General features: G+C 38.9%; 3 protein-coding genes across 3 annotated transcripts; 1 reads left to right on the top strand and 2 right to left on the bottom strand.

Annotated features, from left to right (window-relative positions):
• Positions 1-553: 553 nt before the first annotated feature.
• On the bottom strand, positions 554-8,089 carry LOC109538005 (leucine-rich repeat-containing G-protein coupled receptor 5). Its single transcript, XM_019905036.2, has 4 exons — positions 7,641-8,089; positions 2,142-2,918; positions 1,545-2,088; positions 554-1,494 (listed from the first exon to the last, which is right to left on the bottom strand). Exons 1-4 carry the CDS (start codon positions 7,812-7,814, stop codon positions 917-919), a joined length of 2,073 nt encoding a protein of 690 aa, XP_019760595.1. The 5' UTR covers positions 7,815-8,089; the 3' UTR covers positions 554-916.
• Positions 8,090-8,898: 809 nt separating this feature from the next.
• Positions 8,899-12,102, bottom strand: LOC109537939 (secretory carrier-associated membrane protein 1). Its single transcript, XM_019904927.2, has 7 exons — positions 11,904-12,102; positions 11,582-11,680; positions 11,290-11,421; positions 10,739-10,946; positions 9,821-10,067; positions 9,638-9,764; positions 8,899-9,570 (listed from the first exon to the last, which is right to left on the bottom strand). The coding sequence occupies exons 1-7, from the start codon at positions 11,958-11,960 to the stop codon at positions 9,394-9,396; spliced, it is 1,047 nt and encodes a 348-aa protein (XP_019760486.1). The 5' UTR covers positions 11,961-12,102; the 3' UTR covers positions 8,899-9,393.
• Positions 12,103-12,131: 29 nt separating this feature from the next.
• LOC109537938 (serine/threonine-protein kinase ATR) lies at positions 12,132-22,473 on the top strand. The gene is made up of 22 exons (XM_019904926.2): positions 12,132-14,220; positions 14,273-14,782; positions 14,947-15,349; positions 15,404-15,684; positions 15,735-16,582; positions 16,639-16,747; positions 16,803-17,032; positions 17,159-17,390; positions 17,450-17,637; positions 17,691-17,832; positions 17,897-18,067; positions 18,139-18,373; positions 18,430-18,848; positions 18,940-19,148; positions 19,205-19,334; positions 19,390-19,821; positions 19,885-20,075; positions 20,412-20,624; positions 20,677-20,906; positions 20,962-21,113; positions 21,475-21,876; positions 21,937-22,473. Exons 1-22 carry the CDS (start codon positions 12,427-12,429, stop codon positions 22,108-22,110), a joined length of 7,695 nt encoding a protein of 2,564 aa, XP_019760485.2. The 5' UTR covers positions 12,132-12,426; the 3' UTR covers positions 22,111-22,473.
• Positions 22,474-24,264: the final 1,791 nt, after the last annotated feature.

The raw sequence follows: 24,264 nt of genomic DNA, 5'->3' as shown, positions 1-24,264 counted from the left end.
CAGAAAGCGAAATTTGAATATCAGACACTTAGGTGCAAGATTATGCCAAAATTTAATGTTTTCCGTCCCGTTTTTGCTCATTTCTCGGAGGCAAAATGAGCACTTTTTAGCAAGTGAACCATCGATAAGGAAATGTTGGCAGTTTTCTCAAAAAATGCTTGAATTCAAGAAGTTTTAGATTTTCGTGGTTTCTTTTGAGTTGCAAAATCCACTTGAACATGACGCTGCTTTTTTAGAAGTTTCTCAAGAACCATTCGAGCCAGAGAATTCGTTTTGGCATCGTTGGATAGAGAATTGAATAGGGGGGGGGGTCATGACCCCCATGACCCCCCCCTAGATCCGCCCTTAAAATAGATAGGGGCTAATTGATCTGTTTAATTTTAAAACGCCTACAATTACAAAATGACTCAGTTAATTGTACCAAAGCAAATAAATCTTCTGCTTATTATCGGCGGCACCCATCAAGTGAAACAAATAATTTAATACTGGGAAAAACGTGAAATAGAAGTTTTTATTAACACGGGTTGGTTGTGGGTTATAGAAATGTCTTGAATCAGTGCCAAAGGAAAAATCTATTCAGTTTAGCGTTTATCACTGAAGCAGCCTGTGCAGGCAATTTGAGTGAATGAACCAACAGCTGCTTAAGGGCTGACTTTTTATAAAACGTTACATGGTTAGCATACAAAATCTATCATACGCACTTATGAACGAATGAATCTTAAAACCATTACATACAGCTATAGGCTGAAAAACCATTCATTTATAATCACAGTTAGCTATAATACATTACAAAACGAAATATACAACTTGCGGAAACGTATAATAATAAACTAAATAAACAGCATTAGTAACTACAAAAGGCCCCCTATCCTCATAACAAACATATTTGCTTAATGCTGAATGATTAATGAGCATTCTAAAAATCACTTTCTAATGGTGGAGCGTGCCCTGGTTTTCTTCTGCTAGACGGTAGACTGTCCATGGATTGATACTGATCTGAAGAATCAGAATCTACAGTAATTCGTGACGCCCTTCTTTCTTCTTCAGACTTCCTCCGCCTGCGCTTTCGCCGTATACGATTCTTCTTGGTAATGTCCCCGTTGCTGCCTCTAAGGCTTCCTCTAGAGCCGAAACTGTGCGCACTCCCCGCCAAACTTAAATGCGAAGCATCTAATCTGGGTAGTAAAAGAGCCTCATTGTAAGACGGGGGCCCTTGCAGTTCCCTTGGGTCTGGAGCATTTCTATCCTCGTCGTCTTGCATTTCCCTTTGACGCTCCTGCATTCGGCGTAGAGCTTCCCGCTCCTCAGTCCTCCTGGTCTCCTCCTCAATCCGAACACGCTGATCTTGAAGACTTCTTATCTTCTTCAGCACCAAAAGAGCGAAAAGAGCCAACACCATAGAAATAACGATCCCCAGAGAATAGTACCACATGGTGTCTCTGGTGATTTGATGAGGATACCATTCGGATTCGCATGCCTGCTCCCAAGTTTTCCCTGTAAATATTTTCCATTGCATACGAAATAAAATAGTTAAACAAATATACCTTCGACTTTCTCTGGCGAGTTGCAAATCAAATCGTCTAAATCATTTGCACTGTAAGTGAGCATCCACTCAAACATATGCTTGAGCTGGTCGCAACTGCACCTCCAAGGATTATCGGTAATAACAGTCTGCAGAGTTCTTGGGAAAAATGAAGGATCAATCGTTGTGAGAGCATTGCTGGCCAAATTCAACTCCCTCAGTTGGATCATTTCCGCAAACGTTTGATTGTTCAAAGTGTTCAGGCGACAGAAACTTACATCCAGCTTTCCAAGTTTCGTTGCAATCATTCTATCTGGAAGCCTCGTGATGAGGTTTCGCGCTAGTATTAGAGTCACTAAATTGGGCATCAAGATCAAGCTGTATGTGTTGATATATTTTATTTCACAGAAGCTGGCCGTAAGCATTTCAAGCGAATTGCTGCTGATGTTGTCCAAACTTTTGATGTAGTTATGGGATAGATTCAAGTAGATCAATGAGGGGTTACTGCTGAACAGTCTTTCTCCTATCTGATATATTTTGTTGTAGGACAAATCGATGGAAATTATCTGAAAGGACCCAGTGAAACAACAAGCAGCAAACGATTGATACTCCAACTTACTTGGTTCAGCTCCTCAAACGCTTGTTCGTGTAGAAAGGAGATTGCATTGCTTGATAGATTCAGGAACTGCAAGCTGCTAGAGTTTGCAAAGCTTCTTCCCACGATCTTCTTCAAAAAATTTCCTGATAGATCCAATCGGAATAATCGATTCATGTATCCGCTCGGCACTTGCTCCAGCATACTATTGGAGAGATCGATATATAAAACGCTAGACGAATGGCATGCAAGTCGCCTCAGGTGAATGTTTTCATTTAAAATTAGCGTTTCTAAACTGGTCGTTGAGAAAAACGCATTCTCATCTAAATAGCTCAGACGGGTGCTACTTAAATCCATCAGCTTCAAGTTCTTCAGTTTGAACGAGTCATTAATGCTGGATATTGGATTGTCTGATAGGTACAACTCCTTCAAGTTGCTCAATCGATTGAAAACATCTACAGGAATAACCTTCATTGAACAATTGGTCAATCGGAGTACTTCCAACGATTGAATATGCAAATGATTTGAATATCTAGGAATGCTTCTTAGCGGGTTATTAGATAAATCCAGAAACCGCAGCTTCTTCATTGGCAGAAAAGCACTGGACTGTATATCTTTCCAATCATGGAATAAGTTGAACGCAAAGTCAATCATCTCCACCTGGCCTAAGCCTTGAAGATCCACGAACTTCATAGTGGCTATTTTGTTATGCGACATGTTCAGGTACTTTAACTGGACGAAATTGCTCATACCAGTGGGAAATGCTTCAAACTCATTGTAGGATAAGTCCAAGCTGCTTACCTGGAACAAAATAGCTAAGTTACAAAAGCAGTCGGACAACAAGGCCGGAAATTTCGCCAAATTAGCAGATTTTTGACGCACTGGGAGCATGATTTTGTCATATAACTGGCCAACTTCGGGGCGACCAAACTTAACTTCTATCTCTTACTTACACTAATAGTTTTGGATGAAACCCAGTTAATTTAAGACTGTTCTTACTAGGATCTTACATCAGTTCAGATATTTTCAACAGTTTGAAGATATACAAAATGTTTCATGTTCCTACGCCTAGTATTCGTGCGTCCTACTCTGATCTTCAATTAGCGAGTTTGAAGAACGCTCTAGTAAAAGCTCAGTTTTTTCTGAGCTTTCAAAATATTTCTTCCCAGTTCTGCCTTATTAAGGGTTTAGTAATTTTCGTAAAACAACGAATCAATAGTCTGTTGCATCCTGTAGATTAATATTTTGGGAAAAGCAACCTTGAGTGAAGTAGGCCTGGGTAACTCAGTTCCGTCGCTGAGAAAATGTTGATGGCTTTTTTTTTACTTGTTTTTAGATTTATTTTAAGGGCTTTGTTAATATTTTTTGAATTTTTTAGTTTTAGCCAAGTTTCTCTTTCAAGTTTTATTTAAAAATTCTGACAATCTTAAGTATTTTCTACGAAAAATTATGAAATAAATTTCGAATCCTTCGTCGCTTCCAGATTCGAATTTGGATCCCAAATCAAATAATTTTCTATCAAAAAATTAACAGAATCAGCGAAAGTTTATAACAGATTATTTGGAAATCTCGGCACCTCCATACCTGTGAAGACTGTAAGAGTTTGTTTAAAAAATTCTGGTTTTTTAGTTTTCACTTAATTGATTTTTGCTTCACTTTCGACTCAAAAACGCTCTATTTTGTAGAGTTTCCCTTAAAAATACTGACGATCTGAAAGACTTTTACGCGAAAAAATTCAAGATAAATTTATAGCTTTGTAAAAATTTGAGAAAAACTTTTTTCAACGTCGAATCCGGGACCAAAACGAAAATAAATTCCTCCATACCCCTGAAGACTGTAGAGTTTGTTAAAAAAAATGTGTTTTTTTAGTTTTGACTGAATTGTTTTTTGCTTCACTTTCGACTCAAAAACGCTCTATTTTGCAGAGGTTCACTTAAAAATACTGACGATCTGGAGGACTTTTACGCGAAAAAAATCAATTCGGGACAAAAACGAAAATAAATTCCTCCATACCCCTGAAGACTGTGGAGTTTGTTAAAAAAATGTGGTTTTTTAGTTTTGACTGATTTTTTTTTGCTTTACTTTCTACTCAAAAACGTTCTATTTTGTAGACTTTCACTTAAAAATACTGACGATCTGGATGTTTTTTAAGCCAAAAATTACAGGATAACGAAAATAAATTCCTCCAGTTTTTCTCCGAAAACCATTAAGGTTACCGACTGCGATTACCTGGTCGGTAATCGCTTTTGCCGATATATTGCCTACGAAAAATGAAAATACCCATTCAATGCTAACACACCTTACTTTCCCGTAGCTGATCATTTAGATCAGTTAGATGAGAGTTATGGGCAGTCGCCTATAAATGATCAAAATCAACGTTTTTGCGAAAAATTTCAAAATTTCTTTCTTTCACCGATGAAATTACCATATTGGTGCTTGGTTGCCTGCATGATACTTTCATTGAATGTTTCGTTATTTCATACAGAAATAATGCAATTAGGTTTGCCAGGTGTGAGACCAACGCAAGTAACCTATAGGAGCAAGTACGTAGGTATAATTTAAAAATCAAGAAACGAGAAAGTTTGAAATTATAATAAGCAGTACCGCAGTGCCAATGTTATTAACACTCTGTTACGGGAGTTCTGCGCGAAGCTTTCAATTCAATAATACATTTTGTAAAATACTTAAAATTCAGTTGATTAAGAGCAGTTTTCTTCTATTTGTCGGGCTTTTAGGCTGTTGTGGAAAAGAACTTCTTCCAGAGCGAAAGTTTCGCTAGCACGAGTAGCTTGCATCCTCAATTCGCTTTTTTGAAGACGGAAGTAATTGGACGCTAGAGCTTGAATGGTTTCAAGCTAAATACTTTTAAAATGCTTTTCCAGCTCGGTCTAAAAGCCCGAAAACTAACCACCAATTTGAGGAACTGACTGCGGAAGTTTAACTCTTTCGATATTTGCACAATCAGTCAAATAGCTAGTGGGGTTCGAACGACACTTTCCAGAAATGTCTTAAAATATAATAATTTTTAATGTTTAATCATAATTTTGAGAAAAGTATGCACCATTTTTGCCGTTCAACAAAACTGTTATTTAACGCCATAAATAAAATGTTATCCATCGGATCTAGTCATTCGAAAGTCCTTCTATTTATCTAATCATATAGCAGCAACATAAAAGCATATATTTATATATATATTAATTACTATGAATTGTCAATATTAGGCGCGTCTGATCCCCACATGCATTACATAAATAATAAAAAAGCAGTTTCATTAAAAGTAACGGATATTGTACATCATCATTTTATTATTAACCACATCCTTTAACGCTGCGTTTTCGGCAAACATTTGCATGATGGCTCATCGGTGTTCTAATTACCTTTGCGCTGGATTAGCGATATATTTCGATATTAATTTCAACTAAGCATGGAAGTTTGCTAACGAAACGTGCTTGAAACATTGCATTTGGTAGAATAACGTAGTGAAATTACGTTTCAGGAACGTTCTATTTAGCACGAGAAAGTAAGTCGAAAGTGCGATAAAGCGCCAAACTAGAATGGAGAGCTAAAGGCTAAAGCATTTAGCCGATTTAAATCAGTTTAATAGCCAAATAGAACTAGACAGAGTGATGTTTTTTCCGGAAAAACTAACATGCGTCTCGCTGGATAAGCCCCTGAAATTCTGAATAAAATCTAATTAATTCCGCAGATTTAGAAAAAATATACATTTTCTAACAGATTTAAGATCTGATAGTTCAAAAACTCAGGCTTGGACTTCTGATTAAATTTCCCCTAGGTTTTGTCAAAACGAATTCTGTGGCTCAAATGGGGCTAGAGAAACTTCGAAAAATACAGCGTCGTGTTTGAGTCGATTTTGCAACTCAGAAAAAAAACACGCAACTTCTTTAATTCTAGAGTTTTTTGGAAAAACTGCCAAAATTTCCTTATCGATAGTTCCCCTTCTAAAAAGGTAATTTAGTTCTCTCTTCAATGATGTAAAAATGAGGGTTCTTGTTTGTTCAACAACATGTGCGAAGAAATTCAGGCAGTTTTGACCCAGAAAGCGAAATTTGAATATCAGGATTTAGGTGCAATATTATGCTAAAATTTCTCGGAGGCGAAATGAGCAAAAACGGGACGAAAAACATGAAATTTTGGCATAATCTTGCATCTATGTGTCTGATATTCAAATTTCACTTTCGGGATCAAAACTGCCTGAATTTCTTTGCACATATTGTTTTTCTAATTTCATAGACATCAAAAGATTGAATTTATACTACATGACCCCCCTCTGACTTGAAAGCTGGATCCGCCACTGCATTATACAGGGTCCCAGAAATACCCATAAATTTAGGGGCAAACAAGGGAGTTCGAAATGGAAGACGTCAATCTTTACTTACTAAAATTCGGACGCCACTGATTTTCCAAAGCATAAAAAATACATCTAAATCGACTTCAATTCTTAAGAAAAATGCACTCTTTTATTTCTGTCGTAAGACCAACCGTTTTCGGGTAAAAAAACATTTTCAAGCTGAGAATCTAGGGTCAAGCTGCAAAATACTTCATTGGCGCTGCTGTAGGGCTGAGAAGTGTATTGGTGGCAAAAGCAATAATTTTCAACAACAATTATAAATACATTTAAGACTGTTATAAATGTAAGTAATTTTGTTTAGTTTATTGATTTACTATTGGTTCATAATGTGAAATTTTAACATCAATTTTTTTTTACCGGAAAACGGTTAGTCGTACGACAGAAATGAGAATTTTTTTTTCTTCAAAATTTTTTAGTTTTGCAGAAATTTATACTTTTGTAAAGTTTGACGACTCTGTTGATTTATAAGACAAAGCTTTTCCGGATAGGTGCATGTATATTCGGATTTTTCTCATATTTGAGCAAGGTCTATTTACCCCTGAATGTACGGGGCCTATTTCTGAGACACGCTGTATGTATATTGCTGTAACTGAAATAGCGATTTTTTAATAAACTTTTGAGTATTTGAACTCAGTGATTCAGTTTCTATTCTAATTCCCTGAATGAATTCAAATTAAATAAGTTGATAGCCATGAGGCAAATCAGAAATTGAGTCATCCTTGCTCTTCAACGTTGTTGATATTAAAAAATACTTATTTTAATGGGAAATTTACTCATCCCAGACTGGGAAGTACAGTTTTATACCTTTTCCATTTGCGCGCTTTTAAGACCATTGTCGATTCATTAGCAAACCAGCTAATTTTCCCAACTAATCACCGAAATGTGAACTTTTCCCCTATTACTTCCTGATTAAACAATGTAAATTATTATTCGATTAACATCGACCAACACATAGTTCTGAGGCGTATTTTGCTAATTTGGAAGTATTCTCAAATTATATACAGCTCGATTTAGAGCCAGAAACAATCGCAGCTGCAAAGAAAACATGTATGACTTGGAAATTTGATAAGGTCTATAATTATCTGCTTAGTTATTTATATGCCCTTAAATGTTCAATAAGTGCGTGATTAGTAAATGATAAATCTGAAACTTACGTTCATATCAATATAGCTGGGTAATTCTGTAAGACCGCTGTTCTGGCAACTGGTAGTCTCATAGTCACAAAGGCACATTTCTGGACACTGATTTAATATGGAGTAACTGTATACCAGAGGAAGCAGCCACAGCACCCACAACATCCTTTTATAACTGATCAGGTGTACAACCATTTTATAAGTTAAACGGAAATTTTCTTAATAATACATTGTAAAAATTGCACATTTTTAAATATCCCGGCCTATATCCAGGTGTTAAAACCCACTTTATAGATTCACATATTTTCAGCCCAGTAATTATTATGATACTACTTTATTACCGACGTTATAGGTACCTTAGCGCTTTGTATTTGATCTGAGTCAACATGAGATTGGGGAGATAATTGTGAGATAAGACCAAGTGTGACATAGGAACTAAGGTTACTTAGATATGCTCAAAAAAGTATTTTTCACCGAAATTACTGTACCTACATATCGATATAATTCAATTATCATATGATTACCTGCAAGTTCTAGATTAATATACGAATCGGAACATCAATGTTCAAAGCGTCCAATGATAACGATAATACTTAGATTAATTAAATTAGTTACACTGACACACTAAAAGGGGCCGCATTAACATCACGATAAAGTAACAATACTACAGTATGGTCAAATTAAAAACCAACCAACAGCGCTACTGTTGGGCTACTTTGAATGAAACAATTTCAAGAAAAAGCGCCTACAGTCGAGACCTAAATCTGAGCTCAATGTGAATGAAAGTAAAGTACTTAGTATAGATGAATTATTTTTCTGATGTCTAAGTGTCTAGTAGTATTTTTATTAAAAGCGCATCTATTGAAAACCCGTTAAAGTCCCCTAAGTCGCGCAATTGTTCAAAAACATTCAGCAAAGCAAACGCACCTGAAGATGGTTTTCCAGTAAAGCTAAACAACTCGACATAATAGTAAACACATACTTACATGGTTCCAGTGACTGGAACCAATGGAATAAAATTATAATAAATCAGCTTTCCCTATGAACTTTTTGCGCAATAAACAGAAAATATTAAACGCACAGTGGGGGGAAACTTTCAAATCAACTCCTTAATATCCAGCAAGAAAAAACCAATGCCAAAAAAATAATCCCGTTCAACAGACAACTGAAGAAAGAACGAATGCGCTTTTCTGGCGAATTAAGTTTCAGCCAAAATCCAAAGACAACGGCGCAATTTGCAATTAGGTGGATTCAGGAATTGTTCAAAATCAAACCAATGTTAATGTAGTGGAACTTTATTTTGGAAATAAACATAACAATGTAATGAATTCACACATCTACTAAATTTTAAATCAAAATATTAAATATAAAAAATAGTTAATGTTATAGTCGCAGATTTGATCACCAAAGGGAATGACCTTAAGTACAGAACACCAAATCGAATAGTTCCAAAGGCATATAGGTAATTAGTATCGCAGATTAAAATGGATAAACTAACACAAGTAACACTATAATGATATAAATAGGAGTAGATTAAACATAATGTATGTACAACCTACGAGTCGATGTAGTGTAGAGCTAGTACAAATTTAGCATTCTAGATCTGATCACATTCTCGTAAACTAATCAGGCCGAAAAAACTTAATTAATAATAAATAATAAGGATTATAAATGAAAAATAAATTCAAACAAATTTAGTGTTGTCACGTGTAACTTTGCAAAAAATATATTAAAATACTGAATAAACTAGCAAATTTCAAAGATATTTTTCTACTTAGTATCTATTATTAGTAGTATTATTGGTATTATTTTGCGAAAACTGTGACTGTACTGCAGCAGCAGCTACGTTACTGGCAGCACTTCTAACGTGCTGGTTTCGTAAGACAACGTCCGTGAATTCCTGCCTGGCCTTTACCATACTGGCACCAGTACTTCGATACATTCTATGGATCTATAATAATTGAACGCAAAACGAACGCATAAAAGTAAAAACAAACCAAGCAAATTCATTAACTTACTTTGCTGATCATGAAGAGATCCGCTGCGGCAGCAAACGCGAAAGCTAAAGCTATTATTATCGCGATGATTCCAGTAAAAATGCTCCAGGGCGTCTTTTGAAATGTTAATATGGCAGTAAAAATACCTCTAAAATCACCAATATTGAAAATTCACATAGGTATTCACCGAATACAAATACTTACATGGTTCCAGTCCCGGAGATTCCAATAGCATGTACAGTTGTTACAACAAATTGGAAAAAGAAAATGAAGAAAAAGACCATGAAATTAAAAGAGGAGTCGGAGCGGAACGCTTTGTAGGCTGGTCTAAACCAGCAGAGATAAGAAAACGGGGTAAATAGGAGCGTGTAAAGAATGCCTACACCAACAATAGTCATATTCTCAAGCAGAATTCCTCCAAAGATGTTAGCTATCATTACAACACCATGGACTAAAAATAAAAAAAAAATTATGTATAGTTCCATCAAATGCCGCAATATTCACACAAAACCTTTGGGCCCATTAAAAGAAAATAAAAATGTATTCAAAAAAACAAGCCTGACGAACCGCTGCTGAGATGATAAACAATGCAAATGTATAATGTATGAGTATAAGGCAAAATTAAGCATGTGACAACGCATTTTCAAAAGATCACCTGAAAACTTTAAATTTAAACATAAAGGCGCCTTTAAAAGCTCCATTGAATTTCAAAACCGCGGTTATCTGAATAAATCGATTTAGAAAAAAACTATTTTGAATTAGATTGGCATAATGATGCTGAAATTGCCAATGCGCTGCTTAATTCAGTTTGAAAAGTATAAAAATGTGCGAATTGAAAAAAGTAGTGTAAAATTGCATGTATTTTCCAGTCAGTGCTTTGTCTTTATCGTAGATTTTGTTCAACACGGAATGTAATTACTGAGGAAAATTTTCAACACGAATCGGCACTGATTATCACTGTATGTAGATATAATACGACGTATTGAAATTGCTTATCAGAAATGATTGGTATGCAATGGAAAAATAACTTCCATGCATTCCAACTTAAAACCCAAACTTTTGTAGCTCAAAATAAAGATATTCCTGAGAGAAATCAACGAATAATAGTCCAAATTTACTTACAAATCCAGAGGTAATACAAGTGGCGCACAATTTTCTGAAATTCTAACGGTATATCAACTTGAATATCTTGGTAGAAGCATGGCTGAAAACAGCACTGTTCTGGAAGAGGTGGCCAATTATTACGTCGAACATTGTATGAGGACTGTCGCATTTCCTCTTCCCTTCTTGTCAGTTCTTGTTCTTTTCTTTCCAGTTCTTCTTGTCGCCTCTATACAGATTTTTTCGAATAATTTATTAACTAACTAACATGTACTGATGCGATTTTCTTTTTTATGCAGGGTGTAATCCGAGGAATTCGAGAGGCTTATTTTTTCATTTATGTATTAAAAAATTCAAAAGATTTTGGAAGTTTCTCGGATACCTCGGCGGTATGCCTGCATTGAATGGTTTTTCTTATTCTCAATAGAGCAGAAAATCAATTGAAAATTAAGTTAAATCAGTGCATGTACTTGATGTTAGATGTACTCATTTAATCAATTGATCATTGGTCAAAGATCAAATAAGCTACACCACTTAATAAATGTCCATGGAAACGTATTAATGATATTTACCTGAAGTTCATCCGTATTAATAGCAGGCTTTGGTTGTTGGACTATTTGCTGTGCACTTTTGGTATAAGCTGGTGGTTCTTCAGTGGGCTGCATGATTGCCGGCCCACTGTTTGAGGGTACTGTCGCAGCATACTGAAAAGAAAATATGGACTTATTTTTTAAGCAAAACAATCTTAATAACAGTCAAATTGAGATAAAAATAGCCAATGTACTATCAAGAAGGTATAAGACAGATAAGCCTGCCTAAGCACTACATAGACTAGATAATTTCATGACACATTGGATAACTTACTGGTATCTGTGCTGATCCTGTTTGATTATCAAAGGGGTTATAATCGTCAACCCTAATCTGTGCGTTGGTATTTCTTGCAACCTGCTGAACTGAGGGGTCCTGAAATAATCGAAACAAATGTACCTATTTTATCAGGTATTACAGTGAAACACAAACCGCTGCCATTCGTCCACGTACTCAAAAATTTGTCTATATATTATGCGTATTGTTATTATTATTTTCAATTAGAAGTGCAGCACAAAGGCCAGATTTTCAAAGAATATCTTATATGCTAAGCAGACAAGCTACATAAACAGAACATGTTGACAATAAATATACTTACAGCAAACGGGTTGTCTATCGTGGGGTCGCCAAAGGGATTTTCATCAAACCCAGACATGTTAGCGGTGTAAACTGATGTAGTACCAGATGTAAGAATAACTTAATTAATCTTATCTCAGGATATTTTCATTATCATAACAAATGACAGCAAACCCAATGTGTGATATCAATTAAATTGACACTGACGTTAGACTGGTTGACATTATTGACAACTTTGTTCAACGCGAGTTTTTTATCGACGTTGCTTGAAAACCTAAATATAATTACAATTTGGCAACGGCACGGAGTCTGTTCAGGGTTTCAGTGAGATTATTCTTCTTTGCTATCTTTGACACTTCTCTTCTTTCAGAGGTTCGTTGCATGTGGCGGGTTTGAAAATGTAAACAAACAACACAAACTGCCCTGAGAATTAACTCCGGTCTAACACGCCGCGAGAGTGTAGTTTCTAAGTTTCATTGTCATACCTGAGTAGTGTTTAGTTCCTTTTACTACTAACAATTCTTAGACCTTATTTCTTGAATGTCATGGAGTCTCCAGTGCTCCAAGATGTGTTTCCCACCTGGAAAATGGTGGACGAGCTGGTGGACACGCTACTAAAGACTGGGGCCACCGACAAGAACTCCATCCAGACTCTGGCTAACATGGCAATGTCAGAGCAGTTTTCCAGAACGTTTATTTACAACAAAGAAGCAGACCTTAGCTTCCAAGAGTACCAAGCGATTGTGGATAAGTACCAGACTTTTACTACGTGGCTCTTGGGGCAGTTTTTCTATTTACTCAGTCGCGATAACAACGAGATTATTGTGGACGCTCAACTAAGCATTATAAACCAACTGTCCAGAACTCAACTGCATGTTTATGCCTATTTGGCCGATGAGTATTGCCGAGCCTTGAATATTCTATGTGGCTACTTGAAAGACTGCTCAAAACCCCGGAGGATTGATGTGTTTGAGCCCAAGCGCAATGAGGAATTGAGTAAGAGCCTGAATCTGAAAAGTGCCACTATTGAACTGACTAGTGAGAAAACGTGCCTTCAATTGATTAAAAAGTTATTGAAAATTGTTAAATATGTTTTAATAGAAAGTTTCACTTTTAACTGTCTCGATCAGGCAACTGTTACCGCGCTGGACAATATACTGTTTCTTCTACGCAATGAGCATTGGAACTTGGACGTAATTGCGGTGTTTATAGATCTCCTGGGAAGGTTGAACTACAACATCAAAGTCCTAGACCTGCAAATAGTCCAGCTTTTTAAAGCGTTCTTTTCCTTATTCGAGCAGTATGTCTACGACTTCTACGGGAATGGAAATAAATCCAAAGTTGATAAGGATGCCTTCGAAGACCTGTTGTTTCGATACCTGGAAGAATGCCGCTCCCTGAAAGCAGACATTCACCAAAATGATGCTAGAATAGCCAGCTTTTTAATAAAATTATCTCTGGAAAGTCGCCCTGGGCCTGCAGAGCTCACCCCAGGAAAGGAGATCCAAATAGCAAGTGCCAAGTATTTTTCCCAGACTGTTTCCAGCATGGCCAGCCTGGCAATGGCGAATATTTCCACTGTGATAACTCGAAATGATTCTGTGATATTTTCCTTGCTAGAACCGCAAATCTTCAAAGAAACCTGCAGCTACATGACATCGCATTCTCATGCCACAGTAGTGGAAGTAATGGAAATTAGTGAAACTTGGAAACAGATCTGTTTTGCTCTTAATTCCTCCTGGCTTTCCTTGCAATGTTCTCCATCCATATGCCAAATGCAAAGCCGCTTGGAGTTTTTCGTTGATATTTGCGCCAGTTTGGCACGATTGAAATTTCGGATATACAGCCATTACAACAGCAACGAATACATTGTGAATTTCTTCAGTGGAAGCGTTATTTTGCCCAAAGTGCTCTCGAACATTGCAAAGCACAGCATTTCCTGCCACCGTCTCATCAAGCCCTTGAAGGTGCTGGAATTTTTGGTCAAACATCTAGGAGTGACTGAGTGCAAGAATCTGGACATATTTTTCCATTTAATTTCCTGTCGGATCTTACCTGGGCCTGGATATGCTACAGGGGCTCTGCCCAATAATTATCAGGGCCCTATTGAGGAACGATCCAAGCTAAAGGCCGATATCAATTGCCTGTATGATTTTATTCGGGGCAATAAACATATTTCTAATGTGGATGTATTGGCTAATACTACCGCATTCTTCGACATCCTTTCAAGTGGATTGGTGAAGAATTTGAATGACAGCCATATGGAGCAGATAGAGGCTGTGCACTTGAACGTGCTGAAGAACTTGAGGAACTCTGAAGACACACAGGTTTTGTCTCAGGTAGAGAAGTGCCTTCCATGTAGTTGTTGTTTGTACTTAATATTTTGTGTAGGTTTTAGAGAGTATTCCTGTTCTACTCAATGTGTTCTCCGCCAAAGATGATATCGTGAAGAACATTCTTCTGCCTCTGCTCCCGACAAAGCACAACAGCGTTCAACAAACTGTAGCCAAAATAATTCCTCTGCTTCTTTGCTGCTCTTTGAGCGATTTTGTTAAAGTAGTGACTAACGATTCCATCCAGATTATTTGCCAAGAATGCGCCACTGATTCGAAAAACGCTGCTTCGAGAACGGGCGTGTATAGAATAAAGTTTTCCAGAAATGGGGCGGATATTTCATCCGTTGCAGTCACGCTTTTGAAAACAGTGATCAATTACCTGATCAACCCCAGTGAAGATTTGAAGAAAAGGGCCATCCAGTGTATGCCCAGTTTGGCGCAACATGTGCCGAAGTTCTTTACTGTCGATGTGACGAAGATCTGGATTGAAAAAGTCGGCGATTCCTCGGTGGAAGTGAGGAAGGTTTTGGGCAAAGATGTGCGCCGAATTATTGCAAATGGGCTGGTAAAATTTTACTTTATTTATTTTACATAGTTTAACTTCACCACACTGTTGCCCTATTAAAATGTTACTTTTGAAGCAAATACCTACTCCAAAAAAATGCCATAATGAACCATCCTTAGTCATCTAGTGGTAGATTCATTTGAAAAGCGTTCCTAATTTTTTAGGGCAATCCTGCAATTAGCAAGGAGATTAAAGATAAAGTTCTAGAGATGATGTTCTCAGTGCTGCTCAGGCTATCGAAAAGGTCGCTTCAATTCTCCGAGTTCGAGCTGCAAGACACTTTACTAGACACAATCAGCGAAATTAGCCGCATAGAACACGAATCAATCAAACTGCAATGCATGAAAATCCTGCTTTACTTCGTGATGGTACCAACGTCTTTTCAAAGCTTCATTGCCGTCAATCGGTGCGTCGGACTCTCCAAGAACGACTCAGCGGGCCATCTGCTTGTCTACAAGCACCATTCTGATACCCTGTGTGAAGTCATAGTGCATCTTTGTTACAGCAATCAGTATATCATCAAGGCTTCCTTACAGGAGTCTTTAGTGAAAGTGTCTGCAATGCTTGGTAAAGTTTTCTACCCGTTTTTGAAAGGTATTTAACAAAATTTTTGCCTTGTAGGATTCGATGGAGTTAAAGACTTCGTTGCCAAAGAGGTGAATAAATTGCTGCCATTTCTTGTGGCGAAGACAGTGAAGAACAACAACGTTCGCAAGTTGATCGAAGAAATGGCCAGTATTATAAGCGTGGATGTTTCCGACATGCTAATCACCAATTACGGGCATATTTTCCTCTACCTGTTTCTAGGAGACGTCGACAGGGCTGATTCGAAAAAGTGTCTCAATTATTTGGAAGCGACAACAAAGCTGAGTGGTCCCAAACTGAGAAAACTCAATTTTAAGGTCGGTTTTCATCTAATCAGTCTCCAAAATCCACTCTGTTGGTGTTTCAGGTTCTTTTGAATGAATTGTTGTTGAATTTCCACGAAAAACGCCAAAAAGTGCTCACAACATTCCAACTGCTACTAGCTGAAGACAATCTGAGCCAAGGCAAATCTATCGAGGACTACCTGGAGCCCTATTTTCTAGCCTTCTTGCTCTATTTCAACCTAGAACTCACCTCCGAGTATTCTAAGAAGGAGAAAATGCTCCTCAGTTTGGCTGACTTGCTGAAGTTTCTAGGACCCAACAGAATAATGCCGTTGCGGTTTAAGATTCTTGCCATGCTGCAAGCCACCCATTATCTAAAACATCCGGCGCTCACATGTATTGTATGGGAGGCTTTCATCCGCAGCTGTGAGCCTGACTACTTAGGGCCCCATTTGGCGACGATTTTCGCCTCCATGCTCCCCTTGATCGAAAAGTGCCCCAACGACGTTAACAAGATCTTTCGGTATCTTATTCTGGAAAACGAAGCCACCCTTCGGGACTACATTGCAGATCTGTTTTTTGTAAACAATCATTTTCTGTCGCCCAATATTTCGATAGTAATCAGAAAGCATGTGAAGACCACTGAAAAACTCGCTCTAAAGGCGAAGATCCAGCGCTACTTGAAGTACTTGAAGCACGATAGTTTGGAAGTACGCGTCCAGAGTTTGAGGCAACTGAAGAGTTGCCTGGAGCAGAACCGGGAGGAGCTGGACCAAATGGTTCTGGGCTATAATGGGATTGATAGCACTATAGTGGAGCTGATCGATTATCTGACGTTGGCGTGCAGGACAAAGGAAGTTGCCTTGAAACTGGCCTGTGGGGATATTTTTGGGGAACTAGGCGCCATCGAGCCTAGCCACCTGCCCAGACGGTAAGGAAACGTTTCTTGAAAAAATCCTCTTTTGGCAACAGCTCTGTCTTCTGCAGGTGTGCCCAAGATAGCCAGTCGTTCAACTTCTTCATCAGCGACGATGCGTTTATAGAAAGTGCCATTAACGAGCTGATTAAATCATTCCAAACTGATAAAAACGCCCGGGTAAGTACGTGTATCTTTGCAATGAACACTCCTGAAAAAAGAACCTTACTGGCAGAATACAGACAGAGTAGCGCTAGCCATCCAGGAGATTCTAAAGACCTATGAGATATCCCCAAATCCCGACAGTGCTCGCAATGATATGTGGACTCGGTTCCCTGAGGCCCATCGGGAAGTGATGACTCCTCTTCTCTCCTCCAAGTATATTTGCGTGGAGAAATTCGTTGGGTATCCATGCCCAGTCTATGGCAGCGGGGATGGCTCAAGCTTTCAAGCTTGGCTATACAAGTAAGGAAATTTATCGATTTCTGGTTACTTATACATATACATATAAAAAAGCGTAATCATTACTCGATTACTTATTAGTGCATGAGTAACAGACGAGTTTTTCACCACGTTTACTGCGTTTTCCAGCTGGACATCCAGTTTGATAAGCACTTTATCTCCAGAGAAAAGATCGCTACTCCAGAGCTGTTTCCCCAGCATGAAGCTGGATCAGCGCGTGCTCATGCACTTCTTGCCCTATATTGTACTGCATTCGCTCGTAGATAGCGTCAACAGCAACGAGGAGAAATGCTATGTGGAATTCGAGTTCATTCTCAACGGTTTCAACAAGCTGAGGGACGTGGATGAAAAAATACTGAGCGTAAGTGGACTGAGTTGTATTCTTACTGATAACACCGAGGAGTCTGCATGGGCTTTTAGAACAGACCGTTGCCGGTACCTGGACAAACACCGATAGCTCGAGAATTAACTGGCGACAGTGAAAAGCAAATCAAATGCGCCAAAGTCGTGTTCATTTTACTGGACTTTCTGGATCGATGGTTGAGGGAGTGGCAGTGGCTCAATGGCCTGAGCGCTGAAACTGATCGGAACTACCAAAGCGTTAAAAGGCAATACCGCAGCCTAGTTGCAGAGTGATTTTCTATAGACTTGCTTGTTGCAGATTCTTGGCGAAGTTCTGCAAACTGCAAGTAGCCAAGTGCAATTACAAGTGCGGCGAGTATTCGAGAGCCTTGATGTACTTGGAGGATTACATTACTGAGAGCCCCGATCAAGTGCTGCCCAATCTTCAGTTTCTTGGCGAGGTGTTTTTCGAGTTGTCATCAATTCTCTTGCAACAATTTTCTAATGCGAATTTAACTTACGTAGATTTACGCCCAGCTAGACGAGCCTGACGGGGTCCTAGGGGTCGAGCCCCTACAGCAAAGCGAACCTTCGTTGGAGCAGAAATTGCTCTCCTTGAAAGTTTCCGGGAAGTTAAATGATGCAGCTGCAATCTACGAGCACATGCCGCGCCCTCTCAAGTTACAGCATGTTCAGGTAAGTCCAAAATTAGTAGTGGCTAGAGTACTAAAACGAAGCAAAATGTGAAATAATTTGTTTTTAATTAGAACCTGATACAATGCTATCTGGATCTGGACAAAGTGAATACCGCTCTCTACTGCGCTGAAGGTGCTCTGGGTCTTCAGCCAGAATTCGGCAACATGTTGCTAGATATGCAGGCTGAAGCCTTGTGGCGATTGGGAACTTACGAGAACCTGGACCGTTTACTTGCGAACCCCGATGTTGACAACTGCAAGGGCTGGGGAGTCCAGGTGGGCAAAAGCCTGCTTTGCATCAAAAACGGTAAAAATTTTGTCATAAACACTCTGTAAAACTCCAAGTTATTCTCACATTTCCAGAAGAAAGAGACGAATTCAAGCGGGTGCTAGAATCGATAAAAAAGCAGCAAGTTGATTCGTTCGGGGCTGCTAGCTTAGAAGAAGGGGCTTACCATCACGGCTACAGCTACATAGCGCATCTGCACTGCCTCAACGAGCTGGAGCAACTGGAGCAAAAGCTGGTCGACCTGTTTCTGAAGCCAAACGATCGCAACTATGCGGAATCCATCGTGCAAAAACTGGCAAACGAGTGGCAGTTGCGGATCAAAGTAGTTCAGGAGAGCGTTCGCGTTGTGGAACCGCTTCTCTGCCTAAGGCGAGTGGCATTGAACTTGGCCAGGGATATTGCGGAGCGAAAGGCGCCCCAGGCTGTGCCCCATTTGGAGAACTTGCTAGGCGAGACTTGGCTTAAGAGCGTTAATGTTGCCAGAAGGGCTGGGGTAAGCTTTGTCTAGGATTTTTACATGTACTGTCTAAATCAGCTTTCTTAGAGCCAGCTGTTCATTGTGCAACTTTGTCTCCGAATTTCAGATGCACCAGCAGGCATACACATATGTCCTGGACGCGGAAAAGTACAATCCGCCCAAACTGTTCATTGAAAAAGCGAAACTGCATTGGTTGAGAGAGGAGCACGAGGAGGCTCTTAATACCCTCAAGCGGGGGCTGCACTGCTACATTCCCGATGGAAGCAGCAACGAGGAAGCTCTGCAGGCGATTGCCAATTTGAGTGTGGAACAAAAGTAACGGTTTTTGCCAAACGATAATTGGCTTCGGCTTTTATCAAGTTTATTTGCAGGAAACTGTGCGCTGAAGCCAGATTGCTTATTGCGTCGTACAATAAAGACATATGCAGCGTGGACGTCGAGACCAACCTTCAACAGTACAAAGATGCTGTGGAGGTGTGCAAAGAGTGGGAGAAGAGCTTGGTAAGCCAAACCACCGCAATGAGCTTCGCATGCTAAAATGATCATGGGTTTTTAGGTTTGTTTGGCCCAGTACCAGGACCGCATCTTTCAGAACTACAATAATGAGGAAAAAGACAGCAAAGCCAACGAGCTTCAACTGCATATAGTGCACAACTTTGGAAAGTCGCTGTATTTTGGCACCACTTACATCTACCAATCGATGCCCAGACTGTTGTCCATCTGGTTCGATTGCGGCACGCGGCTTTCCAATGTAGCCAGCAGCGCGCCCAAAGAGGAGCGACGACTGGTGCTGGTAAAAATGACCAAAATCATCGATAGCTTCTTGAACAAATTGCCGGCATTTGTGTTTCTCACATCGTTTTCGCAAATTATCTCCAGGATCGCTCATCCGCAAAAGGAGGTTTACGTTCAGCTGAAAAGTATCATTGTTAATCTGATGCTTCATTATCCGCAGCAGTGTTTGTGGATGATCAGTTCAGTCATTAAGGTGGGCAAGATTTAGGGAACTAGATGATCTAGATGTATTACGGCAATTTATTTCAATTTCCAGTCCAGTTATCCGATCAGAGCCAAGAGATGTGCGGAGATTTTAAACGATCCGCTGCTGAAAATGCAGCCCATTTCTCGCATAATCCGCGATTTTTCCAGTTTAACTGAGAAGTTGATTGAATTGTGCAACAAGGAGATTTCTAGTGATGTACATAACGCATCTGTTAATTTACTGGTTCGATCACTGCCCAGGTATGGGGAGGTTGACTTTTCAGCATTTTTTTGGAAAATTTTGATTTGTACAGATTGGTGTCGCACAAATAATGATAATTTTGATACAAAGTTTATAGTTCAGGATTCTTCCATAACAAGGAGGTCGAGTAATTCATAAAGATTACTAACTAATTTTTTTTTTTTAATGGAACATTATTATTATGAAGCTGTCTTAAAAGCCTTTCAAGAAGCTCCAAAAAATGCTAAAAAAAAACCAGGTAAACAACCTTAATTCTACGAAGTTTTCAGAAAGTATCTAGGAAATACTGAGATTTTGATGGGTTTTCCTTATATTCATGCAAAATATCTTTACAGACTGTTGAACAAAGACTTCAGTGAGATCATGATGCCCACGCACAAATTTCGCAAGCTGATCCTGCCAAATCCTGATATTAAAAACGCGCAAAGTCATCACAACCCGTTTCCGAACCACTACGTTCATATAGTGGGGATTGACGACAACATTAGCATATTGCAGAGCTTGCAGCGCCCCAGGAAGATCAGCCTTAAAGGATCCAACGGCAAAAGGTCAGCCTCCTCTCTTAGCACCTCAAAGGCTTCAATTATTCTCTTCTTTTAGCTACACTTTCATGTTGAAACCCAAGGACGATTTACGCAAAGACTTTAGGTTGATGGAATTCAACGACATTGTAAACCATCTGCTTCTGAGGGACGCCGAGGCCAGACAGCGCAGGTTGAACATCCGGCTCTACTCAGTCGCCCCTCTGAATGAAGAGTGCGGCTTGATTGAGTGGGTGCATGATCTGGTCGGTCTCAGGCACATTCTTATGAACATCTATAAGCAGCGAGGTGGATTTTCACGGCACATAAAAGCAACATTCGCCTATACAGTTTTCTTTTGCAGGATTGGGCATGCGGCCTCGAGAAATCAAAGAAGTCTGTTGCAGCATACGCGATTCAATTGGAAAGAAGCGTAACGTCTTTCAAAACATCCTAGTAAAACGACATCCGCCAGTGTTGGGCGAGTGGTTTAGAAAGACGTTTCCGGATGCCCAGGTAAGTTTTCAAAAATCAGAATTGAATTATTTCAATTTTCATGGCGTTAATACCAATTTACTGTTCTCAGAACGCGCTATCAAAACCGGTCGATGGATGACTACTCAGTTATTTCCCTTTTTCCGCGATTTAAAAACAGTTTAGACTGGCTCTGGACTGTTCCTCGTTTATTAGAACTTTTCATTTTAAAATAATCCCAAAAATAATCTCCCAGTGTGCATCTAACAGTGTGCAAAATTCTATTATCAATACTTGTTTAAACACAACAAGCACAGATGTAAAGAGATGTTTTTTCCAGTATGGAAACTACCCATGGTTGAAAATAGACGTTCATAAAAATACATTTATTTGAACTTTTTAGACATGGTTAACGGCTCGAACTGCATACACCAGAACCAACGCTGTTATTTCCATAACAGGGTACATGCTCGGATTAGGAGACAGACATGGTGAAAACATTCTACTGGACGCCACTTGTGGAGATGTGGTTCACGTTGATTTCAACTGTCTTTTCAATAAGGGCGAAACGTTCGAATGGCCAGAAAGGGTGCCATTCAGACTCACGCAGAATATGATCGCGGCGATGGGCCCCTTAGGGGTTGAAGGAGTCTTCAGGCAGGCTAGCGAGTTTACTTTGGGAGTGTTAAGATCAAACACGTCAACACTCATGTCGATTGTTACGCCGTTCGTTTACGATCCTTTGGTTTCGTGGCCTAGGAACGTTCCAGCCGCTGCACAAAGTTCGGAGAAAGTAAACGAGCAGGTGAGTGAGCTTGATTGGATGAATCCCGCAATTCGATTTGACTTTTGTACACTTTTTTAGGCTCTAGAACATATTAAGAACATCGAGCTGAGGCTGCAAGGCAAGGTGAAAACCAGAAGCCGCACAATGTCCCAGTGTCTGTCCATAGAAGGCCAAATCGAGCATCTCATCAATGAAGCAAAAAGCTCCGACAATCTCTGTCAAATGTATATTGGATGGGGGCCCTATTTATAGCGTCGTTTTCACTCTTGGTTGGTCTTTCTTCGTCCGTGCCTCCATATTACAGCATTTGGTTGGAACTATTTCCGATCAAAATTTGGTTTCAGCACCGATGTTTCTCAATACGTGTAAATATTGTTTGTGTTAAAACTTAAATGAGAATTAACGCAATTTCATTCACTCTGTTTGCGCAAGGATTTAAACAAATGCAATTCCTGAAATCAGCATACAGTCTTTCTGAGAAGAGCTTTTCATCCGGATTTGCGTTGATGGATGCCGATAGATTAGAATCGTGTTTTCTTATACATAATTAATTCGTAGTTTAATACTTTCAATGAAAATTTAAATTAAAGTTTGGAACAAGCGTTTACTAACTGATCAATGAATATAACCAGAATCAACAAAAACCACACCAAAAATTAACTCATGCGTTGAAGCCATGATGAATTCTAAAGGGATATCTGAACAGGAGGCAAAAGACAATAGTTTTTTTCCAAAAAAGAATACCTATAGCAGCAGACATGTTCAAGGTCCTTTTCTCACTATCTAGATTAGAAAGCCACGATTATTTCGTGCCTGAGGCTTGGGACGCACATATGCACTTTGAATTCGACATTTTTCTCTTAGTGCGGGTTCATCTGTAGATCTGATAAACTTTTCAAATATACATTGCGTTATTAAACTGCCATTAATTTTATATTATCTATTATTGAGTGTGATATTATTGTGTTTGGTGCAGTTTATTTTATAACGCTGATAACAATAAATCAACAAATTAGCAAGGGAGAAGCTGCAGATACTGCAAATACTAAGTAAGGGTGCTCATGTACTATATGCCTGTTCGAGTTTCGCGTTCTTTTTAATTTCCAATTAAAGTACACACACTAAAGCAGTTTAAGTGCAAAAAAAAATGCGGATCGTTCATAAATTTGCAGAAAAATGTATTACAAACTTTTGAAAATTATGTTCAAACGGCCCGGTATTTACCATTGCAAATGAGATTGCCCATTGCCGTGTACTGTTAAATATTGTTTTAAAAACTAACAGTCGATGATTCGACACACAAAATTGTGCTTAAAATCCACTACAATAAAGTTTTTGAAAAACTGTTGGACCTATTTTAAATCGCCTGATTGCTTGAGGACGCAAATTTATCAAGAAAAGATTAAATTAAATTAAATCGTATCGATAGAATCCCGGTACCGATTCCTTATGTCTTACTCTCAGTCTGTAGTCCAGATGCTGCCCAGATAATGTCCATTTGCATTGTATTGATTTTCATCGGAGACAAGACCAGATGTTGAGCGGATATTCTCTAAAGAAGGCAGGGTCAATTTATGATCAACGCTCAAGATTAAGTGCAAATAAAGTGTCACAACTATTATTACTTTGTTCCGTTGTTACGACTGAATCGACTTTTCAATTCTCTATCCAACGATGGCGAAACGAATTCTGTGACTCGAATGGTTCTTGAGAAACTTCGAAAAAAGCAGCGTCATGTTCAAGTGGACTTTGCAACTCAAAAAAAAACCACGCAAATCTAAAACTTCTTGAATTCAAGCATTTTTTGCGAAAACTGCAACATTTCCTTATCGATGGTTCACGTTCTAAAAAGGCCATTTAGTTCTCTTTGGAATGATGTAAAAACGAGCGTTCTTGCTCATTTTGCTTCCGAGAAACATGCAAAACGGGTCGGAAAACATGAAATTTTGCAATAATCTTACGCCACCTTTGCACAAAACGACGATATTTTTTCTAATTTCATAGACAACAGAAGACTATTTTTTCTACATAACCGCCCCCCCCTGAATTTAAAGCTGGATCCGCCCCTGTCTCCTTTTCCTGACCGCCTCGTACCATGACGCACTATAAGTTTAAGGGTGCATGCGCGAGATGTGTCCAGGAAGTTGATTTAATCGCATGGTCCACCATGTCACAAAAACATTCGCCGTAAAACATGGGATTTTTGCGTTTTGAGAAAAATTTGTTTTAATTATGCCTGCTTGGTTCGGGTTTGAACTGAATGCGAATGATTTTTTTTTTATTTGACTTTAATACCAGGTAATACACACTTTTGAAATTCGCTTTCCCAATACCATTAAGATGAGATTATCCGGGGCTAAATCGTGTTTTAGGTATACTACTTTACATGCGAAATTGTCACTAAGG

This window comes from Dendroctonus ponderosae, unplaced genomic scaffold (assembly GCF_020466585.1).
Source record: "Dendroctonus ponderosae isolate FM_Combo_2020 unplaced genomic scaffold, Dpon_F_20191213v2 Dpon_F_20191213_1, whole genome shotgun sequence".
Classification (NCBI taxonomy): Eukaryota; Metazoa; Arthropoda; class Insecta; order Coleoptera; family Curculionidae; genus Dendroctonus; species Dendroctonus ponderosae.
Note: the sequence above shows the minus strand (reverse complement) of the source record. Positions and strands in the feature narration are given on the sequence as shown.